Raw genomic sequence first — 23009 nt, 5'->3', positions numbered from 1 at the left:
CTGAGAATTGCAGTGACTGAGCCCCTGCCAGGATGCTATGTTTTTGATTATCGTTTTACATTACTTACTGGCTAAGCAGCAATTGTAACCATGTCTTCTCTGGGAGCTGGGCTAAAAGCTCGGTTATTCAGCTCTGCCCCACCTGGGGGAGGCCCAGGTTGGGCCTGCGCGGAGACGGAGCTCCGTCCTCCAAGCGGGGACGGAGGCGGGGCCGGGCCGCGCTGCGGAAGGAAAAGCGAAAGCGTCAGGCCTCGAGGAGCTGCGGCTGGTTGGTGCTCGGGCTGCCGCGGGGTCCGGCCGCACCGTCGCTCTTCGCTGTCGGAGCTGCTGCCATGGACTCGGAGGAGGTGACGGCTTCACGCGGGGCTCCGGGGTGGGAGGGGAGAGGAGAGGAAGGGCCGAAGCTCGGAGGCTTCGGCTCTGACCCCGCGCTCTGTAGGACTACTTGGTGCGGCAAGCCAGCCCCCAGCACCGGGAGGACTGCAGCCTGAAGATGAGCCCCGAGCGAGCCCGGCAGGAGATCGAGCAGTGCAAGGTGTGTCCTGCTCCGGCCGCGTCCCCGAGAGATGAGTCGAGTCGGATCCCGGTCCTCTGAGGCCTTTATCGTAGCTGGCACAGAAGCCCCACAGCTTCCAGGGCTGCAGCTGCCGCTCTTCTGAGTCTGCAGCCATCGTGCTTGCAGCTTTTTGGTAGCAGTTTTTCACGTGCTAACCTGTCTCCTTGCAAGCTCTCTGCACTGGGATGCCAGCAGATTTCTTGAGTTTTGTATTTTTCTCTCATATGTGTGGCACCAAACTGCTGAGTGCAAGCCAGAAACAGTAAAGAGGGGATACTCGCAGTCATGAAGTACCAGGACTGGGTTCCTGGGCTGTGCATAGGGAGCAGCCTGCTGCCCGCCCTCACAAGTGTGTACTGGGGTTGGACACGCTGTGGGGGCGCTGCATTGTTAACAGAGGCACTAACTGTTCCTCTCACAGGATCTTTGTAGTGCTCTGGATCAAGACAACGCGATGCTGCAAAAGGACAAGGAAGCTGTAGAGCAAATGTTACAACGTGTAAAGAAAGAGAGAGAACTTCTTCAGAAAAATCTCAAGCAAAAGCCTCCAAATTATGACAAGGTATCCCTCCAAGTGCGTGCTTGAAGGAGTTGTCTTAGGCAAGGCAGCAGTGGAAAGTCTGGCTGTGCTGCTCAGCTCAATGCTTTGAGAAAACTTTGATGGGATGCAGCAGTGGTTACATGGAACTGTACAAGGGGCCTCTGTTGGGAAGTGAGCTTGTGCTGTGGAGGAAGGCTGCAGTGGAAAGCCAGGGTGCAGGATGGCGAGCAGAAAAATGGTGCAGGGTGGAGTTGCTTAGATCAGAGAGCAGCTGTAATCCCAAACTTTGTCTTGATTCCCCTACTGCTTGCTATTTCTTTTCTTCCAGGTGGATATCTCTATAGCACAGGATGAGAAGAGCAGATTGACACAGGAGAAGCAGATGTTGGAAAACAAATTGGAAGAAATGAGAAAGAGGATCCTCAGGGAGGACCCAATGATGGTAACAGAGCATGTGTAGGCACTGATGGCCACAGGTAAAGGGTGTGAGCCAGGGTGGAGAGGCTGCTGGTGAATGCAGCTGGGCACTGTGTGTTATTAGGCCTGGCTCTTCTCAGCCTTGGGCTCCTTTGCCAGGGCCAGAAACGGTGGCTTTGGGACTCTGGGCACTGCTGGACCATAGGAGAAACTCTGCTAAGTCTAGCCAGCTGTTTGGTTTGAGCCATGAGCTTATTTCTCATCTGGGTTGGCAAGGACAGGTCTTGTGCAGGGTGCAGTCTCTTCCAGCTGCTGTGTTCTCTAACCTAGATGCTGCATGCCTTACCAGAGAGGAAGGTAGTGTTTAAGGGACTTGCAACAGATAAGGAGGACATGAACAAGCTGGTGCTCACCCCTCTGATCCACTATCCTCTGACAGGGGGCTCAGCTCTCATCACCTTTGAGAAGGCAGAGGGTAAGAGTGAAAGAGCACTGCTATGGGAAAGTGTCCGAGTCATTTGGGCTTGCCAAGCATCACTGGCAGCAGTGCTACAGCCACAGCACTCACAAGCACTGCTTGTCCTGGCCAAGCCATCATTGTGCAAGGCTGTTCCCCTTTCCCAAAGCTTTCGCTCTCCCATGCCCTGTCCTACTGATTGCCTGGGCTGAGGGCTTTTCCTTTTGCAGTGGCCCAGCGGGTGATAGAGATGAAAGAGCATGTGGTGGAGCTGAGCCATGGGGAGGACCCAGAAGACCTTGACCGGTGCCAAGTGCGAGTGCAGGCAGGTCCAGTGGACATACTGCTGCCATCTGCTCTGGAGGTATGTTCCAAGGGCTCAGGGCCGTGTTCTTCTCCACTGCTGCCTGGACTGTGTCACTGGTAGCAGCTCAGCCCAGCACACCAGTACTGCAGATCTGATCTCCTCAGGCTTTGCCCTGCTGCAGCACTAACTAGCCTCTACCATCCCCAGATTGGGCTCGCTCGAGGCAGCAGGAGTATCCTGGTGTCCGGACTGCCCAGCCTGGGCATCCCTGAGGACATTCTACTGGACAAGCTGGAGCTCTTCTTCAGCAAGACAAAGAATGGAGGCAGTGAGGTGGAGAGCAGGGAGTTCCTGGATGACTGTGGCCAGGTGGTGCTGACCTTCACGCAGGATGGAGGTGTGTGGGACACACTGAGCACAGGGCTGTTGGAGGAGGAAAGCAGCCCAGCCAGCTCTGGGAAGCACTGGTTGTCTCCCAAGAGCAGGTGGAGTTGTGAGGAATGGGGATGGGAGACTGTGCTGGAGCTGAGCAGTGTTGGTGATCATGCCAGAAACATAACCATGAGTTCAGCAGGGGTCTGTGGAGCTCACGGCTTTCTTCTTCATCTCCAGTGGCTGAGCAGCTAATCACTAGACGGCAGGTCCAGGTGCCTATTGGGAAAACAAAATACAAACTCAAAATATCACCCTATATGAGAGGAAATGTCACCAACTTGCAGGTAAGGGTACGCACTCTGGTGCAGAGTAGCACCCACCAGCCCCAAGAGAGCCAGCATGGGCTGGGGGCTCCTGAAAGCCTGAGGGGTGTGTTTCTGGTCCCCTGGTCCCCTCTGCTGCTGGGGGACCATGAGTCCATGCTGGCCATGCAGTATGGGGTCTGCAGCTCTCTCCTCTATGCCCAGCTGCAGCCCTCCCGCTGCACCAGGACCGTTCTGCTCTCGGGGATCCCAGATGTGCTGGCTGAGGAGCCCATGAGGGATGCGCTGGAGATCCATTTCCAGAAGGACAGCCGTGGTGGTGGAGAGGTGGACGTCCTCGGCTATGTCCCAGCTGGGCGCCGGGCAGTGGCTGTGTTCAGGGAGGATGTGGGCTAGCCCTGACCAGCACTGTAAGCCTGGCTCATCGGGAATTCAGTGTGTGAATTAAAGAGGCCTGCACGGAGCTCTGTGTCTGTCGTGCTCGGGACTGCCTGGGAGAGGGCCGGAACGACGAATGGAGGGAGAGCCACGGGGAAAGCCGCGTCCCAGCCCGGGCAAGGGGACAGAAGAATCACAAGGCCGGCCCGGGCCGTTCCGCCGCACCGAGCGGGCCCAGGGGGCGGTGCCGGCCGGGCGGGGAGGGCCGCCTGCTTTCGCTTTCGTTTCCCGACGTAGCGGCGGGGCCTCGGGGCCGCAGGTAGCGAGGCGAGGCCGCGGCACTGCGCGGTGCTGGGGCCGGGGGCGGGCAGAACCGGGTCGTAGAAGCAGCGGGGAAACGGGCCCGGTGTGGGGCGGCCCAGCCCGCTGAGACCGGGGAGGTCTGAGCAGGCGCGGGCCGCGGGTAGGCCGCTGTAAGGCCCTGTCACCTCGGCCCGTTTGCCGCCCCGTCCCCGCAGGCATGGCCGGCTGCACGGTACAGGTGTGGGGCATCCCCAGCGACCTGCCCCCCGACAGGGTGGCCGACAAGCTGACTATCCACTTCCTGCGTTCCCGCAACGGTGGCGGGGAGATCAGCGATGTGCAGGTGCTGCCCGGATCCCCGGCCTACGCCCTCATCACCTTTGAGGCACTGGCAGGTAATGACTGGACCCTGGGGCGCTGCCCGAGTGTCACCCCGTTATCCTCAGCCCCGGTCACATGGGAGTGCCGTTTCTCGGCCTGCCGGGGCCGTGCTGGTGCCTGTTGTTTTTCCCCACACAGTGGCCCAGCGTATCCTGAAGGCGAAGAACCATGTGCTGTGCATCGGTGGGAAGAAATACCCCCTGGAGGTGAAGGCGCATATAGTGAAGCTGAGCCCTGATGAGGTAGAGCAGGGCAGAACTGCCCACCCAGGTGACGCACATCACCGTGACAGCCTCAGCTGGCTCCCAGACAGACTTTGTTCTTGGCTGATGCATTCAGGAAGGAGAGCTTGCTCCTCCTTTTAATTTTAATTAGATTTCATTTTTATTCGTATTCAAATGAGGATACGTATATTTTTTTCACACTAATAATACAGCAACAGCGAAGCAGACTTTGCAGTCAGTCATTTGGTATTTATACCTGTCAAAGCAAGGAAGAATAATCAGACTCAAGGGAGGGGTGCTTGTCCCCTTTCCATCTGGTGGTACAGAGGCGATTCTTCTAATGCCTTGGCCCTGCCATTAGCTGGACGCTATGTCATTAGCTGGACATGCAGTGTATTTTTGCTTTCTTTCTTCCAGGAGAGCTTAAGAGATAGACGTGCTATTGTCTAGGAGGCACAGGAGATTTCATGTATCTTCTTCCATTTGTCTTATCTTCACATCTGAGCACTGAAAATGAGGGCATAGCAGTTGACCGGGTACTAGAGACCTTGCCAGAAATCTTTGTTGCCAGAAGGAGCACTGAGAGAACAAGAGGGTAACTGCATTTCAGCTGCAGAAAGGAGAGTAGCTCTGGGCTATTTGCAGAACTCCCTGCTTGTAGAAGTGGGTCTGCATCTGTGCGGTTTGCCCTTTGCAATCCTTGTTTGCACAAAGCCTCTGACTATGGATATAAGGTCAAAAGGTCACTTAGGCTGACTGGATCTTTCAGTCATGCCTGTGTTGTTCTCCCATTGAGCATTGTGAAAGCAGGTTACTTTTCTGTCACAGTATCACAGGGGGCTGTGGTAAGAGTCATGTGTATTCACTTCCACCCTGTGCCTTGGAGGGGCCTTATTTTTGGTCTTTTGGTGTTTTGGTATTTTTGGTGGTACTTTCTCACTCCTTTGGTCTCTACCTGCAGATCTTTGTACGTGTTTTCATGGTGGTTGACTATGGTAAGCTTCCTATTGGTGAAACGCTCTTGAAGAACTTGCAGAAGGGCTACAGCAGTGTGCAGTTTGACTTTGACTACAGGAGCACACTTTGCAGAGTCAAAGGAACATTTACTGAGCTGCAGGCCTTCAGCAGAGACCTGCTGGCCAGCCTGAACCTCAAAAGCCAGCCCACTGGAGAGAGCCTGCCTTCAGGATCCAGCCATTTGGCCAAAAACACTGGAATGTATGATTACCAGCAAGAGCCTGACTCTGCTGTATCAGCATCAAAGACAGTAAAGCTGCCACACTGGGACCAGGTGTGTGATAAGGCAGCTGATGGCCCATCACCTCGAAGCCACGTGGATCGGGAAGCTGTGGAACAGCTGGAGGACTTTTCCCTGGTCATGGACTCAGACATTTACTTGTACATACAAAGGTTTTGTGCTTCTGAGTACCAAGGTATACTTCGCCAGCATCATGTAGATGTGGTGGACGTTAGCAGCAATGACGTAACCATACTGTACCTCCAACCATCTCCAGGTACATCTGGGGACATGGACACTTTGCAACAGTCCCGCCTGGCACTACAGCACCTCTACCAGCAGCTGGAAGTGAGCTTGCGCAAAGAGAAGCTCTCCAAGGGAGGACTGAACAACCAGGAACTCAGGGCTCTGACACAGGAACTGCAGGAGCTGTATCCGCAGTTGCTCTGCCATGAAGATGGGAAACAGCTTGACCTTATTGGAAATCTTGTTGATGTCTCCCAGGCCAAGCAGTATGTTCAACATTTCGGCACCAGAAGTGGTGCCTCACAGATGGCTGGCATGTTCAGTAGCTCCCCACCCTCACAGCCAGCAACTTCCTACACTACAGAGACTACACTGGAAAAGCCCAAAGTTCCTGTGGACACCTTGCCTCTAAAGCTGAGCACAGGCAAGCCAGAGCTGAAAGCTGAACACAAGTTGGCTGCCAACTTCAGTGCTCCAAAAATTAGCAGGTCTCAATGCCTTCTGGAAAATCAGGACTCCCCTCTGATGGGGCAGGCACAGCTTTCTGGAAAGCATTTCTCAGAGACACGTGCTCTGGATCCCAGTGACCCAACAACACTGGCACAGCCATGCCAGCCTCATATCTCTACAGTGGATGTCATTTCAAAGTCAGCAGCAGAGTCTCAGCAGGACCCCAAAGAATGGGGCCATGTGAAAGGAGGGGCTAGGCTTACAAGAGAGAAGAGTCTGTCTCCTTTTGGAAACAAAGAAAAGGGCACTTTGAAGCATGCTGAGGACTTGACAGACTCAGATCCCAGCAAACACCATTCCCTTGCTGGCACATCTAGTATCTTTCAGTCTCTGAGTCTCTTTGACACAACAAGAACCTCTTTGGACTCCAAACCCTCTGAATCCAGGTCTATGCTGCGACGCTCCAGCAGCTTTTCCTTGCCAAAGTCAAAGGAAGGCAACAAGCCCCAAGGCACTGGCAGGGCAGCCAGTGGAGACAATAGAGTGAGTGAAGAAATGAGCCTGAACTCTCTGCAGTGGTCTTATCTGAAGTATGCCTGTCGCTCTGCTATTGATGAACTGTGCAGGGGCAGAGTTGTGGACATCTCAGAGCATTCCACTGGGGACTGCACTGTGCTCACATTGCAGGCAGCAGACAGGAGCAAGCTTCTCCAAGCTAAATGGAAGGTAGAAGATCTTGTGCAGAAGTGTCCTGACCTTGTGTGTCAGAGTATGAGCTACTCAGAGCTTGCTGTAGATGGGCCAGATGATGATGCTCTCTGCGAACTATGCAGCCGCTTGCAAGGGGGTTCCCTCCAGGTTGGGCTCAGCAAAGACAAGTACAAGCTCTATCTTGCCTGTCCCGAAGACATGCTGCCAGGAGTGACTGAGGCCTTCCATCTGTTCTCTTCCAGGAGGCTCCATGCCCTGAAGTCTTCATCCTTGTCTCCAGAACCAGGGAGAGCTTTAAGTGCAGGGCACCCAAGTGCTGTCCAGCCAAGCCAGGACACCATGCTGGATGCAGCCCTTCCCAACAGCCTGGAGTCCCTGCAGATGGACCTGCAGCCCCTGGACATTAGCAATAAAACAGTGCACCCAGAGGTTCTAAATGCTTTCCAGCAGCTGGAGGCTGATGAAAACAGATCCCCCAGTCTTTGGAGGTTCCCACAAGCACTGGGACGTGAGGCCAGTGACCACATAGATCCTGGGGCTGTGCAGGGAAGAAGCAGCCTTCTCAGCCCTAGCATAATGGAAAATTTCAGTCCTGCAGCTCCTAGGGAGTCCAAGGAACAGCTGAAGACCAAAGTGATGCTGGGGGAACCTGATATTGCACGGCTAAAGCAGGTTTTGCCAGACAGGTTCCAGTTTGTGAAAGACAAGAGCAGAGTAGGCCACGATGATGCCATGGGACAACTGCAGTCACCAGTCCTTACAGCTGATGATGCTCCTCACTCCGTGCCCCCCTGGCTGTACAAGAGTACGGCTCCTGATTCATTCCAGGCTGCAGCTGAACAGTCACCTGCAGCTGAGCCCAGGTCCCAGGAAAGTAACAGTTCAGGCAGGGACAGCATTCAGAAGGAGCCCAACCTCCCAGCACTGCAAACAAAAGACACCAGCCTTGAACAGGAAAGCTGCAAGACTCCTCTGAGCCAGTGTGATGCTTGCCAGGACTTATGCGTCACATGCCAGACCCCCTCTGGTCATGCCTTGTGCAGGTCATGTTTTGCAAACCAGCCAGCTTGCTGCAGTTCCTCCTTGGTTGCCCCCAGCTGCAAGATCTCAGGGACTTTCAAGATATCCTCTTTGTCACAGAGCTTGCCTGGCTACTTCCGAGACCTGACGCTCCAAATTACCTACACCATCCCCAATGGCATTCAAGGGGTAGGTATCCCACCAAAAGGAACTGCCTATCCTGCTGGAAGCTGGGCAGTGGATTCTGTGGGTGTTACTGGGGCTATGGTGGGACAGGTGAAAGAGGGCAGATACAGCTCCATGCCCCATACACAAAGCAGCAGAGGTTTTGCCCCGTGCAATAGCACTCCACACCAGGCTTAGGAGCTACTTGCTGCTTTTGAAGAGTGTGTGAGCTCCACTGTTAGTTCAAAGCATCTAGCAGCTCATGGGCACCACAGCGGTCTGTTTTCAAGCTGGACAGCATCTCAGAAGCCAGAACTGAGATTATGCACTCAGGTGATTGTTTAATATGCTTTCTTCTTTTCTAAGGTCGGTCATCCTCATCCAGGAGAGCCTTACAAAGGGGGATATTTCTTAGCGTTCCTGCCTGACAACAGGGAAGGGCAGAAGACAGCAATTCTGCTGAAGAAAGCATTTGAGGAAGGGCTGACATTTCAAGTCAAGTCCTACAATGGAGAAGAAAGAGTGACATGGGGCCCTATCCCACACAAAACCTCCTGGCATGGAGGCAAAGCCAGGTATGATTCAGTTAGTACCACACCTTCAGGTTTTTCATAGCAATTGTAGAGAGAGAAACACTGATCTTAGCACAACAGACCTTGGGTGCTACTGCAGACTGCCACAGCAACATAGTTGGTGCCCTTTGCTTCCTTTCACATGGCAGCCACAACCAGCCATGATGCATTTCAAGTGGGATAAAGCCTTACTCACCCCCATCTTCAAGCTCTCTCTGTGGCCACGTATTCTGATCCCTCTTCACTTAGAACTTTCCTGGCTTTTCCCATGCCAGCTCTGCAGTCAACTCTGCATTACGTTAGGCAGCAGCAGCTGACAGCTCCCTGCAGCTCCCAGGGAACAGGTCTTCACCCTCTGCTGAAGGGTTAGGACAAAAATAAGCTGCTGCCCCTCAATGGCTTTTAGCACTGTCAACAGGATTTACATTGCTTCACTCTCTGCCCTACAGGAATGGCTATCCAGATGCCCAGTATCTCCATGAGGTTTGTACTGTCCTGAAGAAATTGGGCATTGACTGAGACTGCGCCTGAGCATTCATATCCAGTGACTTCACTTCACCTTCCTTCCCTGCTGACAAAACTACAACCCAGCACAGCTCAGGAAAAAAGCAGGTGCCTGCCCAAGGAGTGAATTGTGCCCTGAGACAGCCAGAAGTCTACACATTAGCAACAGCAGCCCCTCTATCTCCCAGCTTGGAGCTGAGCGTCCCCAAGCCTCTAGCTCTTACTAGTTGCTCATCTTCTCACCAGCCAGTTAAGTAACAGCTTGTTTCACCATCAGATTCAGGCTGAGCCCTGGCACGATTTTCAACAGAGTGCCATTTAACCAAGCCAAGCAAGCAGGAGCTTGCTTGTAGTTCAACCCCAGACTTCTGGAAGTCTGTTCCCTTTGGCCACTACAGGCAGGCTCCAGCTCAGCCACCTCCAGAGCCTGTGCGAGAGCTAAGCTATCATTAATTTCAGATGCTTAAGTAGCCATTTCAGTCCTCGAGCTGACAGCCATGAACTACAGCCCCTCCCCAACACCTGCTCTGGGGACAGCAGGAAAGTTTATGCTTGGTTGGAGGCAGCAGCAATGAGTTTCAGCTCTGAACAGCTGCCTCCTGAGAATATCAGGCACAGATAGGGTGCAGGTGCAGAAACACAAATAAACAAGATTTATCTCCACATTCTTTGTAGTGGTTGCTCACATTCTGTCTGCCACTCTGGAACCCCATTTCATTCTCAGCTGTCTACAGGGACACCCCAACACAAACTAGAGTGCAGAGACCAGCTAAGTGCTTTGCAAACAAAAATAATCACTATAACTGCCCTCCAAAATAGACTACTGTAAGAATGATGCAATGCTTGAGACAGAGATTAACAGTTATACTTGAGAGCAGAGGCAGCTTTTCAGCTTTGGAGAGTTGTTGGGATTTGTAAACTGAGTACATCCAACCTCTGACTGCCTTTTGAAGCAATACAGGGGCCCCAGAGACTGGCAGAATATTGACCAGCACACCACTGAGGGTTTTGTTATGCTTTAATTAACATTTTAAACACATAAGGCATATGGAAACATTAGATGGAGGAGCATTACACATTATAATCATGTAAACAGCATTGGCACATTTGCTTTCTGTCTCACTTGGTTATACAAAGCAGAATACATTTTTTAAACAAAGATTTTCCAAGTGCCTGTAGGGTGAGCATCATTCATATCACACATTTGCACATCAACATAGCTCAGACAGTGCAGATCAGACCATATGCTGTAAGAGGCTCAGTCTAATGCATTTCACATCATGCTCATGTACTACTTGCCAGTCACTTTGCCATCAACAGGGTTTCATACAGAAGAGACTTCATTAGGCAACAGTAGTGCTTTCACACTTTGCCTGATAGCAGCTGCAAGCGGCCAGCATTCTGTGCTGATTAAAGCCTGCGGCTCACACTGCCTTTTTCTTGTCACTGATCACTCAATTTTAGTTTAATACAGGTGGGAAAAAAAATACACAGCTAAACTCCTCGCCAGCCCAAAGCACTTAGGGGGTCATGTTCCTTTGAGCAAAGTGAGGCTGCTTTCCTTCCTACGCCTGCACTTGGCATGCAACACAAATGAACAAGAGAGAAACTGAAGAGTCAGAGGTGACGGAAGTTGCTCGATGATAGCAAAGGGTTGCATTTTGCCCAGGTCTAAAAGTATCAGTCTGGGAATGCAACTATAGCAATGACATTGGAGTAGCACTAGGACAGGCATTCCTGCCAGGGGGATTCTTTGAATTACTCATGCTTTTCACCTGGCTATTTCTCCTCGTAGCATAACCTTTGGATCAGACAATGTAAATCAACACTGAATTGCACTTCTGATGGCAGTAATGGCACACACAATTTAAGAGCAGGCGTTTCCCATTTCCTTGATAGTATGACTTTGCCCTAAAAAGTTAAGCAACACTGAATGGAATGATTCTTTTGTTTGTTTTGCTTTGGTCCTTAGGTGTACAAACGTGCTGGTTAACTTTAATTCATTAAGACACTTGAAATTGTTTTACACATGTTATTGATCCACAAAATGTTTATCCATTAAAAAAGTAAAAATAAGGACTACTAAAACAAATCTAGAACAGAGCATTAACCCTGGCCTGTCTGTAGAAAACACGATTGATACTGAGGGACATAAAAACAGTGCTCAGCTCTAACAGAAAGCTATAGCAATTGATTAGTACTCACACCCTGATAAGGCCTTCACGCACATGCAGGTAGCAAACACATGAGCAGCCCCCCTTAGAGCACAGAGAGCCTGATTATTTCCAAGGAGCCAAGGTAGAACAGCTGATAAAGCCTCACTTGAGGACCAGCTCTGAGCTAAACTTTCACCTTGGGAAGAAGAGCCGCAATAGTGGCAGCTATAAGGCAGCTCTTTAGGCTGCAGGAGTGCAGATGTCCAGGAGAGCCACACACAGCCCATGACACCTGCAAAGAGAAACTCATATTCACGCTAAGTCAAACTACAACGGTGTTCACAAACTAGAGCAAGAACGATAACCTTTTTTTGGCAGTACTTTGAAAGGCCAGAATGGAGGAGGGTGACTTCCTAGTCCTTACAGACATGCAAAAGAAAGCACCAAGATGCTACGCTATGGTGTATATCATAAGGCAGCAAGGCAGAGGGGCCCTGCAGCACACTGCAGAACTCCCACTCCTCTTCTACATTCCATGAGGAGGGCCTAGGCAGTGAAAACCTTGCTGTGCTGCCTAATCCAAGTAATCCAAAGCCATCCGAGTAAGGCACTGAGCATGCTCTTGGCTGACAGTAAAGCAAGGAAAGGATGTTATGGTAAAACAGTTGCATAGATTTCCCTTTTACAACTGCAGAACTGAAGATGAGTGGCGTGGTATGTCATTTTTAGCATGCTGCTCTTTCATCAAGGTGAAGTCAGGTTCCACAAAGGAGACTTTCCATTGCAGCAACTTAGACGGTCATTCTGTTGTCAGATTTGGTAAAGTTGCATTAGACACTGTTGGATTTAATCCAAATTAGCATGATGGGGGCAGGTTGAAAGGAGAAACAGCAAGATTTTGGATTCAGATACGTCAGAAGTTGTGCTTCTGAATTTCATGTGGCCATACTGGTGGTGGTGGTGTTCCATGTGCAACAGATGGAACAATGGGTGTCTGTGCCTGGACTCCAGCCCTTCTTTAGGGCCACAGGTAATGGGCTGTGTTAAAGCTAGGCAGAATAAGTCCTCTGGAGTATCTGCCCATGTATTTTAATAGGCACCAGAGCTAAGCACCTGAAATTCAAGCTGAACTGATGCTTGCAGCACTGGTCTGGGAACAGAGAGGAAGAACTCACACACTTAATCTGCCTAGGACTGCCCCCCCCTCCGACAGTGTTTGTTCTCCAGCAGATGAAGGGCTTCACCGTTGGGTCCACTTGCCCATGCATCCCCTTCCCTCTTTGGAGTCAGGACAGTCAAGACTCCAAGCGGTCAATATTTGTTTCTGCAGCCTGACCTCACCCACAACATGCAGTGCTCCTTGATGCCATCAGTCTACCTTTTAAAAACCCAAATGGAGCCTAAAGCACTGCAGCATCTACAATCCATGACAAAGCCTCAAACTGCTAAAGCAAGCACACATCACACTGTGGTCACCCAGGCCTGGAAGCCAGGTGGAGCAAGAAGAGGAAGTCCTCACAGAACTAGGTTTGGGTGTCTGCACAGTTCTGTTTCCAAACACAGTGAAGACCGAAAAGAGGAAGAGAAACTAACTTCTAGCCCAGGAAGAGCATCCTAGGCATTTCTTAAAGCCTCAGTGCTGGAAGGGAGCTGGCAGAGACCCAATGCTTGCAGCTCCAGGAGAAGAGGTGTGAAGCCCTACTGACCATGAGGTGAGAGAGCCTAGCCTGAGAGCTCACTAGAAAGGAACAGAAAGCCTGACTGGAACTGTTCCAGGTACCCATGCCAAAAGGCTCAGCAGAGCTGGACATTTTGCCACCTAAACTGATAATTCAGTGACAGGTAACACCAGGTGATTTGTTACACATGGAACCCAGAGCCCCACGAAGCAGGCTGGCAGGATTGTTCTTGCAGGCTGCTTTGCAATGTCTCCTCAGCACAAGGACACAGCACAAAGCAAGCAAAAACACAGGCTTATTTGGTCCCATCTTGCTGAAGTCTGATTCAACACTGCAGCTCTTGGAAATACGAAGACAAGGGTGAAGTTTAGTCTTAACAATATCACCTTGAAGACCAACATTAATAAAGCATCAAACTTTCCAGTCATCTGAGACAAAGTTCAATCCTTATGTTCTCTAACAATCAGACACAGTTTAGATCTCCTTTTAAAGTTTGAAATCAATAACTGAACAACATCAAATTACTCAACTGAAACTTTTCTTCTGTACTCACAGAGCAGCACAGCCTGCCAGGTTCCTTATACACCGCACAGAGAAGTGACTACACACTAAATGCAATACCCTACGGACTCCAAAATGCCAGGATGGTTATTTATAAGGCAAAGACAACATGATCTGCTATTATCTCACTGGTGTTAGGGGCCTGTGAAAGCTGAGGGAAGAAAGCACGGTTAGTATGAACAGAGGATCAGCCAGGGCAGCAACTAAACTGAGGCAGCCATGCTGTTCCTCTGGCTATTAAGAAGCATTCTCAGCCTGGCCTCTTCTCCTGCTGAACATGCTTCTCAAAGGTGACAGTGCAAGCATTCCAGCATGGGCTGGGTGTCTGTGGAGATGCTTGGCAGTACAGCATTTTACATCCTCATGGTGACAATCTATGCAGCTGTTAAGCATCAACTGCTTCAAAGCTGCAGCTATGCTGCCAGAAAAAAAAAATAACATTAGTTGAGAACTCCGGTATGGAAACAAGGGATTAGAAAAATGTACAAAATAACCAGGTTTCAAAACAGAGAGCGAGGGCAGAAGGCGTATCTGCAAAGGGTCAGTCACAGCAAGAGCATGCAAACTTCATCTGAGCTTTAACCACAATGTTCTTATACTGGTAATAATGCAAGCTACCGATCTGTCCATTTCCAGGCCCCAAAGAGAGCAGCAAGTTAAACCATGAATTCACAATCTGCACGCATCTCTCTCCTCCTTAGTTCTCTGCCTTTTTGGATTCTTCCTTGGGTGCCTCAGGAACCAGGATGACCTTTCCAACATTCTTCTTCTCTTGCATGTGTTTCATGGCATCTGCCACCTGGAAACAGTGGGAATCTCGTGAAACTACCTACAGCCACCCCACAGTGCAGCCAGGACCCCCCCAGACCTCCTTGGTCCACCCAAAGACGGGGACATGCAGAAGGCAGCTCTCCCTGTAGCAACTCTGCACAGATGCATTTTGGACAGAGCTAGCATTTGCAGAACCCTTACGCATTTATATCTGAACAGTTCTCAGGTACTAATACCAACTGATTCTCAAGCTCTTTCCTCTTCTGCAATAACTCCTACCCCAGCAAGTAATAATATAATAAACTGACTCTGCTTGGACAACATGGAGCATGGCAGAGCTGCTGGGAGAGCTGCAGCTTCTCTTCCAACATTCTGCTTCGATGTCTCAGCCCCCTTCTGTCCTGGAGGCCACTGTCCTGGTTTCAGCTGGGACAGCTGTTTTTTTCCTCATAGTGCATGGCATGATACTGTGTTTTGGCTTTGGGAGAAAAACAATGTTGATAACACAGCAATGGTTTAGTTGTTGCAGAGCAGTGCCGTACAGAGCCAAGGACATTTCAGCTTCTTGTACTGTCCTGGCAGCAAGGGGCTGTGGGAAGCATAAGGAGCCAGGAGGGTACAGAACCAGGACAGCTTACCCCAGCTGGCCAAAGGGATATTCCAAACCATATGCCATCATGCAAAAACAACCAAAACCAACAACAACAACAAAACAAAACATAAAACTGAGAGGACTTGGTCAAGGGGAGGAGACCCACTCAAGGACTGGTGGGCATCTGTTGGCAGGTGGGAAGCAGCTGTTTTGTGCATCACTTGTTTCGTAAGTACATTACTACATGATCATCACTATTGCTGTTCTCCTCTTCTGTATTATATTGTTTCTATCTCAACCCACAAGTTCTACTTTGTTCGTTTTTTTTTTTTTTTTGCCACTTCCAGCCTGATGCACAGCCCAGTCCCTCCACAGGTACACACTATGCAGCTGAGCACTTGCCCCATCCCAAAGGGACGTAGTTTGGCATTGTGCAGCGCTGTGCACTGGAGCATGAGAGCCCATCCACTTCAATGTCTTAAAAGAAAAAAGTGCACTAACTCTTTGAGAACAGATGGCTCTTAGAATTGTCCAGACACTGTGAACAAAGTGCTCACTCTGAAACAGAGCTCCCTGTGCAGAAATCTCTTAGGGCTTTCTGTCTGCCTTCATGCTAGCTCAGACTCACCTGATCGAAAGACCATACAGAGTCTATTTTGGGCTTGATCTTTCCTTGATTGTACAGGTTAATCAGCTTGAGTAGAACATCTGTGATAAGTTTGTATTCTTCATCCATATTTCCAAGATCGTACCCACACACAGCCTTATTATGGTGCAGAAGCTGTATGGCATTGATGCTGAACTGGTTCCACCAAGTTTTAGCCATGGCCACAAGGTTCTTCTTCTGCCCAGTGATCAGGTTTGATACCCCTAAGAAGAAGACAAAGCCTTGGATGAGCTGGGATCAGCACAGAGAGGTAGTGAGCACCCCATGCAACAGGATCTGGAGCATCAGCATGAATATATTGCAAAAACATAGAACTCCTCCTTCTTAGGAAGACAGTAGTGGTTGCAGCTGAGCTGAAGCCCTAGCAGAGGCAAGAAGGGAGTTGCAAGTCACAGCCAGCAGGGCTGCTGGGACAGCAGCACTCCCCCTCTCCTACAGACAACCTTTGCCAGGGAAGCCAAACGCTGCTTGCAATGGCTGGGACAGAAGCAGTACTCTGCTGCAAGTGTCTGGAATCCCACTGGAGGCTGTGTGAGGGCTTTGTCTCCAGGGACAAAATCGCAGTGTTTTAGAGCTGGAGAATGGAAAGAGAAGTATTCAGCAACCTCAACGCTCATCACCCACACATCCTCTAGAAAAAAAGCAAGGCTCTATTAGCGCTACGCATTAAGGCAGACTGGACAAAGTAGCCATGCCAGGGTTCCGCCATGGGGACATTACAGTTTCCCATGCAGGCTCTAGGGCCTGAGGAGAAATGTCACCGTGGGAAGGAAGAGCACTGGAACCTGTGACCACAGCTCTGGGGGCAAGGTACACATCTCACTCCCCTCAGTGCCTTATCCAGGCAAAGCATCCTAAAATCTTCACAAAAGTTGCAGAACTATAACACAAGCAGCAGCTAACAACCACAGTGCTTCCTCCTGGCCACATACCCAGGCGCAGAACAATATACACTTGCATCAATCCACACCTAAGCTGGGGGTGGGATTTGGTGCCCACACTCACCATAAGTGATGACTTTACCCATTGGCTTCAGCAGGTGAAATGCTTTGGATGTGTCAGATCCGCCCAGCGGGTCCATGACAATGTCAACACCTAGAGGGAATGGAGAGCAGCTACAAGTCCTTGCACGTGAAAGAAGAACAGGGTCACTATACAAGTCTTCAACAACACCATACCTTTGGGAGAGATTTTCCGGACCTCCTCTGCATAATCCATAGTTCTGTAGTCAATGGGGTGAGCGACTCCACTCTCCCTGAGTGAATCATGCTTGGAGGCAGATGCAGTGCCAAAAATGGTGACATTTTCTACAGTCTTGCACAGTTGGATGGCAGCAGTTCCCACACCACCTGGAACCCAGAAGGAAGAATGAGTTAAAAGCAAACATGGGAGTTTGGGACACAGGTTTTGTCTGGGGTAGGCTGAGTACATGCTAGGGGAGATTGACCGGGGCTACTGGGAAATGGGTTTGCAGGTGACATTTTGCTGGTTCAGCACCTCTCCATGCTGCCTTACCCATGCCCCGGCAAAGAAGCTGCACATTGAAATAAGAAACCTCAGCAAGAATTACCTTACCTGCAGCCATATGGATGAGGACACTCTGGTTGGGTCTCAGGTTGCCAAAGTCAAACAGGATCATGTAGGCAGTGATGTAGTTGACAGGAAGAGCGGCTGCTTCCTCAAAGCTCATTCCCTCAGGCATCAGGAACGTCTGCACAGCAGGCACATTCACAACTTCTTGCCAGAGCCCAGTTCTGGCCAGGATCATCACCTTATCACCAACCTAAAACCCAATGGACAACAAGGAGGTGTGAAATGAGCTTAAGATGCGCAGAATTCTTTGCTTTTGGCACAACAGGACTATGCAACCCATAGTGGGGGCTACGCCCAGTGCATGGGGCATCAAGAAGCAGCTGCTCCATGTGCAATAGCAAGAAAACCACCAAACAGACCTATCAGAGAGCAGATGACAGATGAGAGGTAGCAGGAAGAAATGCTCCTCATTTTACAGGCTGGACATTTACAATTGAATAAACCAAGTCGTTTTCCTGGAAGGGAGGGAATAATCCCTAACAAAGAAGGTTTTAGGAGACACTGTTTCACTAGTTGTCTACCTTGACAGCCATGGGAGCCAAAGCTATGGGACACTCACAGCTGTTCTGTGCTGGGGCTTGCTAGAAATGCAGCAGCCAGAGGCTCCCAGGTCCCCCAGCACCCCCAGCACCCACCCTGCTGCTACCCACAGCTCAGCACCCTCATGAAAGCTGGAGCCGTTTCTCTGACCATTCCCATAGTTCCCATAGCCCAGATGGAATCACAAGCAAGCAGAAACAACATGGTCATGCTTCGGCCCTTTGTCCTACCAAGTGGTAAGAACATTTTATAGATGCAAAGAATCTCCTCCAGCTTTTTCCCCAAGAGGACAGACCAGCAGGGACGCTATCGCCGCCCCGAACAGGATTTTGATAGGGAGAGGGTTGGGTTCGAAAGCAGTCAGAATGGAGCCAAGCACAGCCCCAGCTCGAGCTCGCGGCCCGGAACGGGACGGGACCATGAAACGGGAGTTCCCACCCCATTCCCGTGGGCCCGGAGCGCCCCTCGCCGGAACTGGGGAGGGGCGGCGACAGCGCAGCGGGCACCGGATGCGAACCGAACCGGGGCACCGCTCACCTGGCGGTCGCGGACCTCCTCGCCCACGGCGCTTACGGTACCGGCGCACTCCATCCCTGGGCAGAAAGGCAGAGACGGCAAGCGGTCGTACAGCCCCTGCCGCATCATCACGTCGGCGAAGTTGAGGCCGCACGCACGGACGCGCACTGAGAGCTCCCCGGGCCCGGGGTTGCCTCCCCGCCGCGTCTGCACCTTCACCTTCTCGTAGCCACCGAAACCCGTCAGCACCAGCGCCCGATGCTCCGGGGCCTCCCCGCTGCTCGCCGCCTTAACTGGGGATTGCTCGGGGGGGATTGCTGCGGCAACCGGGGCCGGTTCGGAGGACATGGCTAAGCGAAACGAAACGACGACGACTGCGAGGAAGGGGCAGCGGCGGCGGCGGGCGGGGAAAAGGCAGAGAACGGGGCGAGGCCGGGGGGGGTGGGCCGGGAGCGGGGGCGGAGCTGCGGCTGGGATGGTGAGGTGGTCCCCGCAGTCCCGTTGCCGGTTCCGGTGCCAGCCGCTCTCTCGCAGCCCGCTATTGCAGTCCCGATTCACTCCCCCCGCCCTTTGCTGCTGCTGCCGCCGCTGCTGCTGCCGCAACCCCGGCCGCTCTCGGTGTGGCGCGCGGGGTCGACTGCAAAGTCCCAGCCACGCCCGTATAGCCGCTGCGTTGCGGAGATTAAATCCTAATTGCGTCCTCGAGCTGCGGCAGCCGCAGCTCAGCTCCCTGCCTGCCTCCTCTGCCTCGACCTTATTTTTCCCTTCCTTTCTGCTAAACGTTTCCTTTCAAGCAAACTAAGTGCGACTTTCTGGAGCCGCGTATGGAATGGCTGCTTTGGTGGGTAGTGGCCTCGATGAGTACTGCTACAATTTAACATAAATAACCGAGGTCACTTCCAGGATGGTTCTGTAAACAGCTCTCTACTCATAGCCCTGAAATGGCTTCGAGCGTTGTGCAGGAGGAACGGGCTGCCTCCCAGACAAGAGGGAGGAGTCCTCCTCCAGTCCCTAACTGCAGACAAATAAATGCGACTGCATGCATGGATGGATCCATCTATCTGACCCCTCCTCCTGCTCGTGGAGCATCTGTCAGCAGGCAGCAACCAATTCTGTGAAATGCTGTTCAGATCCTTGCCCAGCTCCCCAGCTTGCTGCTGCAGTGCAGGATTGCGCTGTGCACAGTCAGAGCCTCTCCACAATAGTCAGGGAAGAACATCCTCATGCTCCCAACACTGCAGCTCAAGGGTAAAGGTTCAGACCTGCAAGTCAAGCAGCTGCTGACAAAGAGAAACATCTACCCCAAAAAGAGGAAAACAAAATCCATCTCAAGGATGACAGAAACATGCACGTTAGAAGTTTCTGTGTTGCTCCAGCACCATCTGGAATTTGCTAGCCAAGCAAAGTCAAGCACAAGGCCTGCTTGGAGCAGGGCACTCCCGACCTTGCTGACAGCATTTGATGTAAGGTTTTGGTGTGATGGCAGATGAACAAACCCCAGCAGTTCCAGGCGCTTTGTTTGTAACAGCCATCCAGCTCCTCAGGCAGCTGCTGACAAAAGCCAGCAGCAGTTCTGCATGCATATGGCTGGGGGGCAGCAGGATGGGGCTCCTCAGGAAGCAGAGCACAAAGGCAGGAAAACGATCAGGTCTGGAGCAGGCTGCAAATCATCTGGTTCTGCTGTATGGCATATTTACAGGTGTTTGGATGGCTGCAGTGACAGCAAGGAAGAAGCTTGTGGCCTGTTTGCACACCAGGACCTCAGAGCAGCTTGGACATTTACATTCTTGTTTGCTATTTCTTGGCTCTGAGGAATACAGATGTGACTTTGTAATGGCTGAGCATCTCTTGTGCTCAAAGTGAGGAAGAAGGGATCAAAGCACAATCCTGCTTCTTACTGTTCTTGCTGTGTTCTTCTCAGAAGCTTTCATACCATGTCCTCCCAGTAATTTATTTTTGCTGTTGTCAGGACACCCATAGTGGATGAAAAACACTGTCCAGGAGAAAGCTCTTATGGACCTACAGAGGTGCATGAGATAAGGGGAAGCTTCCAAGAAACTCAGTGCTGGATGAAGTCAGTGGGGTTTGGGAGATAGGATCCTCTTCTGCTAAGTTGTGTGCAGTTGTAAAGCAGATAAAGACATTTTTGCATAAGGGCACATCTGCTTGGTGTGGGCTTTGCTGTCTTTGTCTCTTCAGTGCTTCTGAGTCAATCTTTCTTTTATCAGATTGGTTCAATCATGTTTTCTCTGCAAATCTTAGCTATTTTTGTGTTCAGCTGCAGTAGCCTAAACACTGTGTGTAATGTAAGCTGCAAATGCAGTCGGGGGGCTCTGGGCATTCACTGTTCTGTTTGCAGGAGCTGTCTGTAAAGCTCTGCACTTGCAGAGTTGTGGTCCAAGCATGGCGTGGCACTGGCTGCCATGGGATAGGATACTTGTATGGTTTGCTGAAGGGATGCATTAGCTGGAATTAGCAATTTTTCCTGGTGGAATTGGTGTTCCCTCCTCCATTCTTTTTTTTTTTTTTTTTTTTTTTTTTTTTTTTTTTTTTCAGCAAGCTCTTCAAATACAGGTGCTTCTGTATGGCACTGATTTGCAGTTTACAGCTGGAGACAGGCACTGGGCATGTAGGAAGCTGTTCCCCTTCACATTCCTGCCAAATTATGAGTGTTTCAGTAGTCCTGCACATCAGCCTGAACTTTCCAACAGCCTCCCCCTGCCTCCCCTCGCCCCTGGCCGCAGGTGAGAAGGGCAGGAATGCCTCTTTGTTCTACCTCCCTTTTTTTTCACACAGGGCTCTAAAAATCCATCTCCTTTGCTCTCACAGATGCAGGATCCACACAGGAGATAATGCAAGCAGACCCCATGGAAATAATCTCCAAGCCCAGCCATAGGCGAAGAGCTTAGAGCAGAGGTTTTCTGTTTCTGCCAGGATCCTGACCAGTGCATATCATCTCCCCATGTTTCTCCACATCCCCTGGTCTGGAAGGGAGCTGGAGGCTGCAAGCAGACCCAATAGGATTCTGGAACCCAAGGTGACATCTTCTGAACTGTATGTTTTGCCATCCTGGAACTGCTGACACTATGCATTTATCTGAGTGTGTAGGGACAACCAGAGGCTCCTCCTGCCTCTGTTCTGCCTTCCTTCCACTGGTGCCTGCTGTGCATTGGGATGCACAAAACAGCAGCCACAGATGAGATCTCTTAGCCTCATTGTTCTTGTTGGCAGTGCTGTGCCTGCTGGATTGCATTCACACCTTCATCCCAGGGACATGGAGATGTGACAGCGGCACAGCAGGTGGAATAGATCTATTCCACTATTTCTGTCCACCCCCCCAGACAAACCTGCCACTCACAGCCACCACCCCCATCCTGCTGTTTTGATCACAGAGTCAATGGAGGCAATTGTCAAGCACTAACCAAGGCTGGGTGAATATCACTTCAATCTGCAGAGTGACAGCAGGCTGAGAGAATGTTCACAGCACAGCGGTATCGCTTCCTGCACCGAGCTGTGTCTGCTCCACACATTGCAGAGGCTGGAGAAGCACCAACTCCATGCAAGGTGCCTTCCCATGAGTGCACAGAGAAACACCCCGCTGTGTCCTCTGCTGTGGGCCCTGCAGACAGCCAGCAGCATGGGGATCCTTCCATACTTCAACCTTGCAGCTGTACCAATACCAACATTTACAGCGTTAAAATTACAAGGCATAGTGCATCCACATGCTGTGTTCCCACCAGTGTACCATTATTTGGCCAATGTGCTGGGAACCAGGCTGCTCACTTCCACAAGAGTGTGAAGGGAGCCCCGGTCAACTCCTCAGTACAGGGAAATTTGCAGCAATCATCGAGGCATTACGTCTCCTCCAACTATAGCACACATGCTCCAACTGCAGTCTTTCCAACAGAAAGTTGTTGGTTGAATGCCTTCTTGCTTTAATCCCTGAGGTTGCTGAAGGATGCTTTCATCTGATAGCATTTATGAACTGCTATAATGAGTTCTGGCTTGCTGAGATAAATTAAATCGCTCACCCAGAGGTGCAAACTTCATTAATGCCAACAGTGACTCAGATTAGCATTATTCTAGTTAGGAATATAAACAGACTGGACACATGAAAGAGCTTTGGTTGGCATTTTTTCCCCCTTTCTCTTAACCTTTCTAATTGCTGTTGATTTGTGTCTTTTGCTCTGTGTGTTCAAACTCTGTGCTTCTCCACCTCTTCAACTTCCAGGAGAAACTGTCGTATGACACACCACCATTCTGGACTGACTGGTTTAGATGCTGACTGTCAACAGCGAGAGATATTCGGCAGTTTTGCCTGGCAAGTTTTGTGTCAAGTCAAAAAAACATGACATGTTTGTCAAGGCAAAAAAAACCAAACCAAACCAAACCAAACCAAACCAAGAAAACTACTCAAAAATAGAGCTGATGAAAAATTTAAGTCCCTTCTTTCTGCTCCCGTTTAGAGTCTCACTAGGGAAAATTCCACAGCGGAAATAAGATGTTGCAGGCTGAGACAAATGGCACAGGAAAGATGTGTATGAAGTAACAACACATACCATCAAAATACAGAAAGTATTTTGTATTACAGTATTACAGAAAGTCATGGTGTGAAACAAGGAGAGCATGGATAGGCAAGACAGAACGCAGCCACTGGAAGAGCATTTTCAGGAACAAATGTGCTGGAGCCATCTGCTGCCTCCCCAGCAGTGGTGACAGTCACAGCGCATCTCTCCCTGTAGCCCACTCTGAAAAGTGCCTATTATA

The 23009-nt window shown here is 50.8% G+C and overlaps 2 protein-coding genes across 2 annotated transcripts; one reads left to right on the top strand and one right to left on the bottom strand.

Moving 5' to 3' along the window:
* Positions 1-332: 332 nt before the first annotated feature.
* On the top strand, positions 333-3372 carry IFI35 (interferon induced protein 35; the record flags this gene model as incomplete). Its single annotated transcript, XM_079547062.1, has 9 exons — positions 333-347; positions 440-535; positions 978-1130; positions 1426-1539; positions 1845-1989; positions 2202-2335; positions 2486-2675; positions 2891-2997; positions 3181-3372. The coding sequence occupies 9 exons, from the start codon at positions 333-335 to the stop codon at positions 3370-3372; spliced, it is 1146 nt and encodes a 381-aa protein (XP_079403188.1).
* Positions 3373-14260: 10888 nt separating this feature from the next.
* On the bottom strand, positions 14261-18590 carry VAT1 (vesicle amine transport 1; the record flags this gene model as incomplete). Its single annotated transcript, XM_079547068.1, has 6 exons — positions 14261-14362; positions 15555-15796; positions 16599-16688; positions 16772-16942; positions 17169-17376; positions 18264-18590. The coding sequence occupies 6 exons, from the start codon at positions 18588-18590 to the stop codon at positions 14261-14263; spliced, it is 1140 nt and encodes a 379-aa protein (XP_079403194.1).
* Positions 18591-23009: the final 4419 nt, after the last annotated feature.

The sequence above is a fragment of the Tetrao urogallus genome, assembly GCF_951394365.1.
Source record: "Tetrao urogallus genome assembly, chromosome: 26".
Taxonomy (NCBI): Eukaryota; Metazoa; Chordata; class Aves; order Galliformes; family Phasianidae; genus Tetrao; species Tetrao urogallus.
This window is presented reverse-complemented; position numbering and strand designations above follow the sequence as displayed.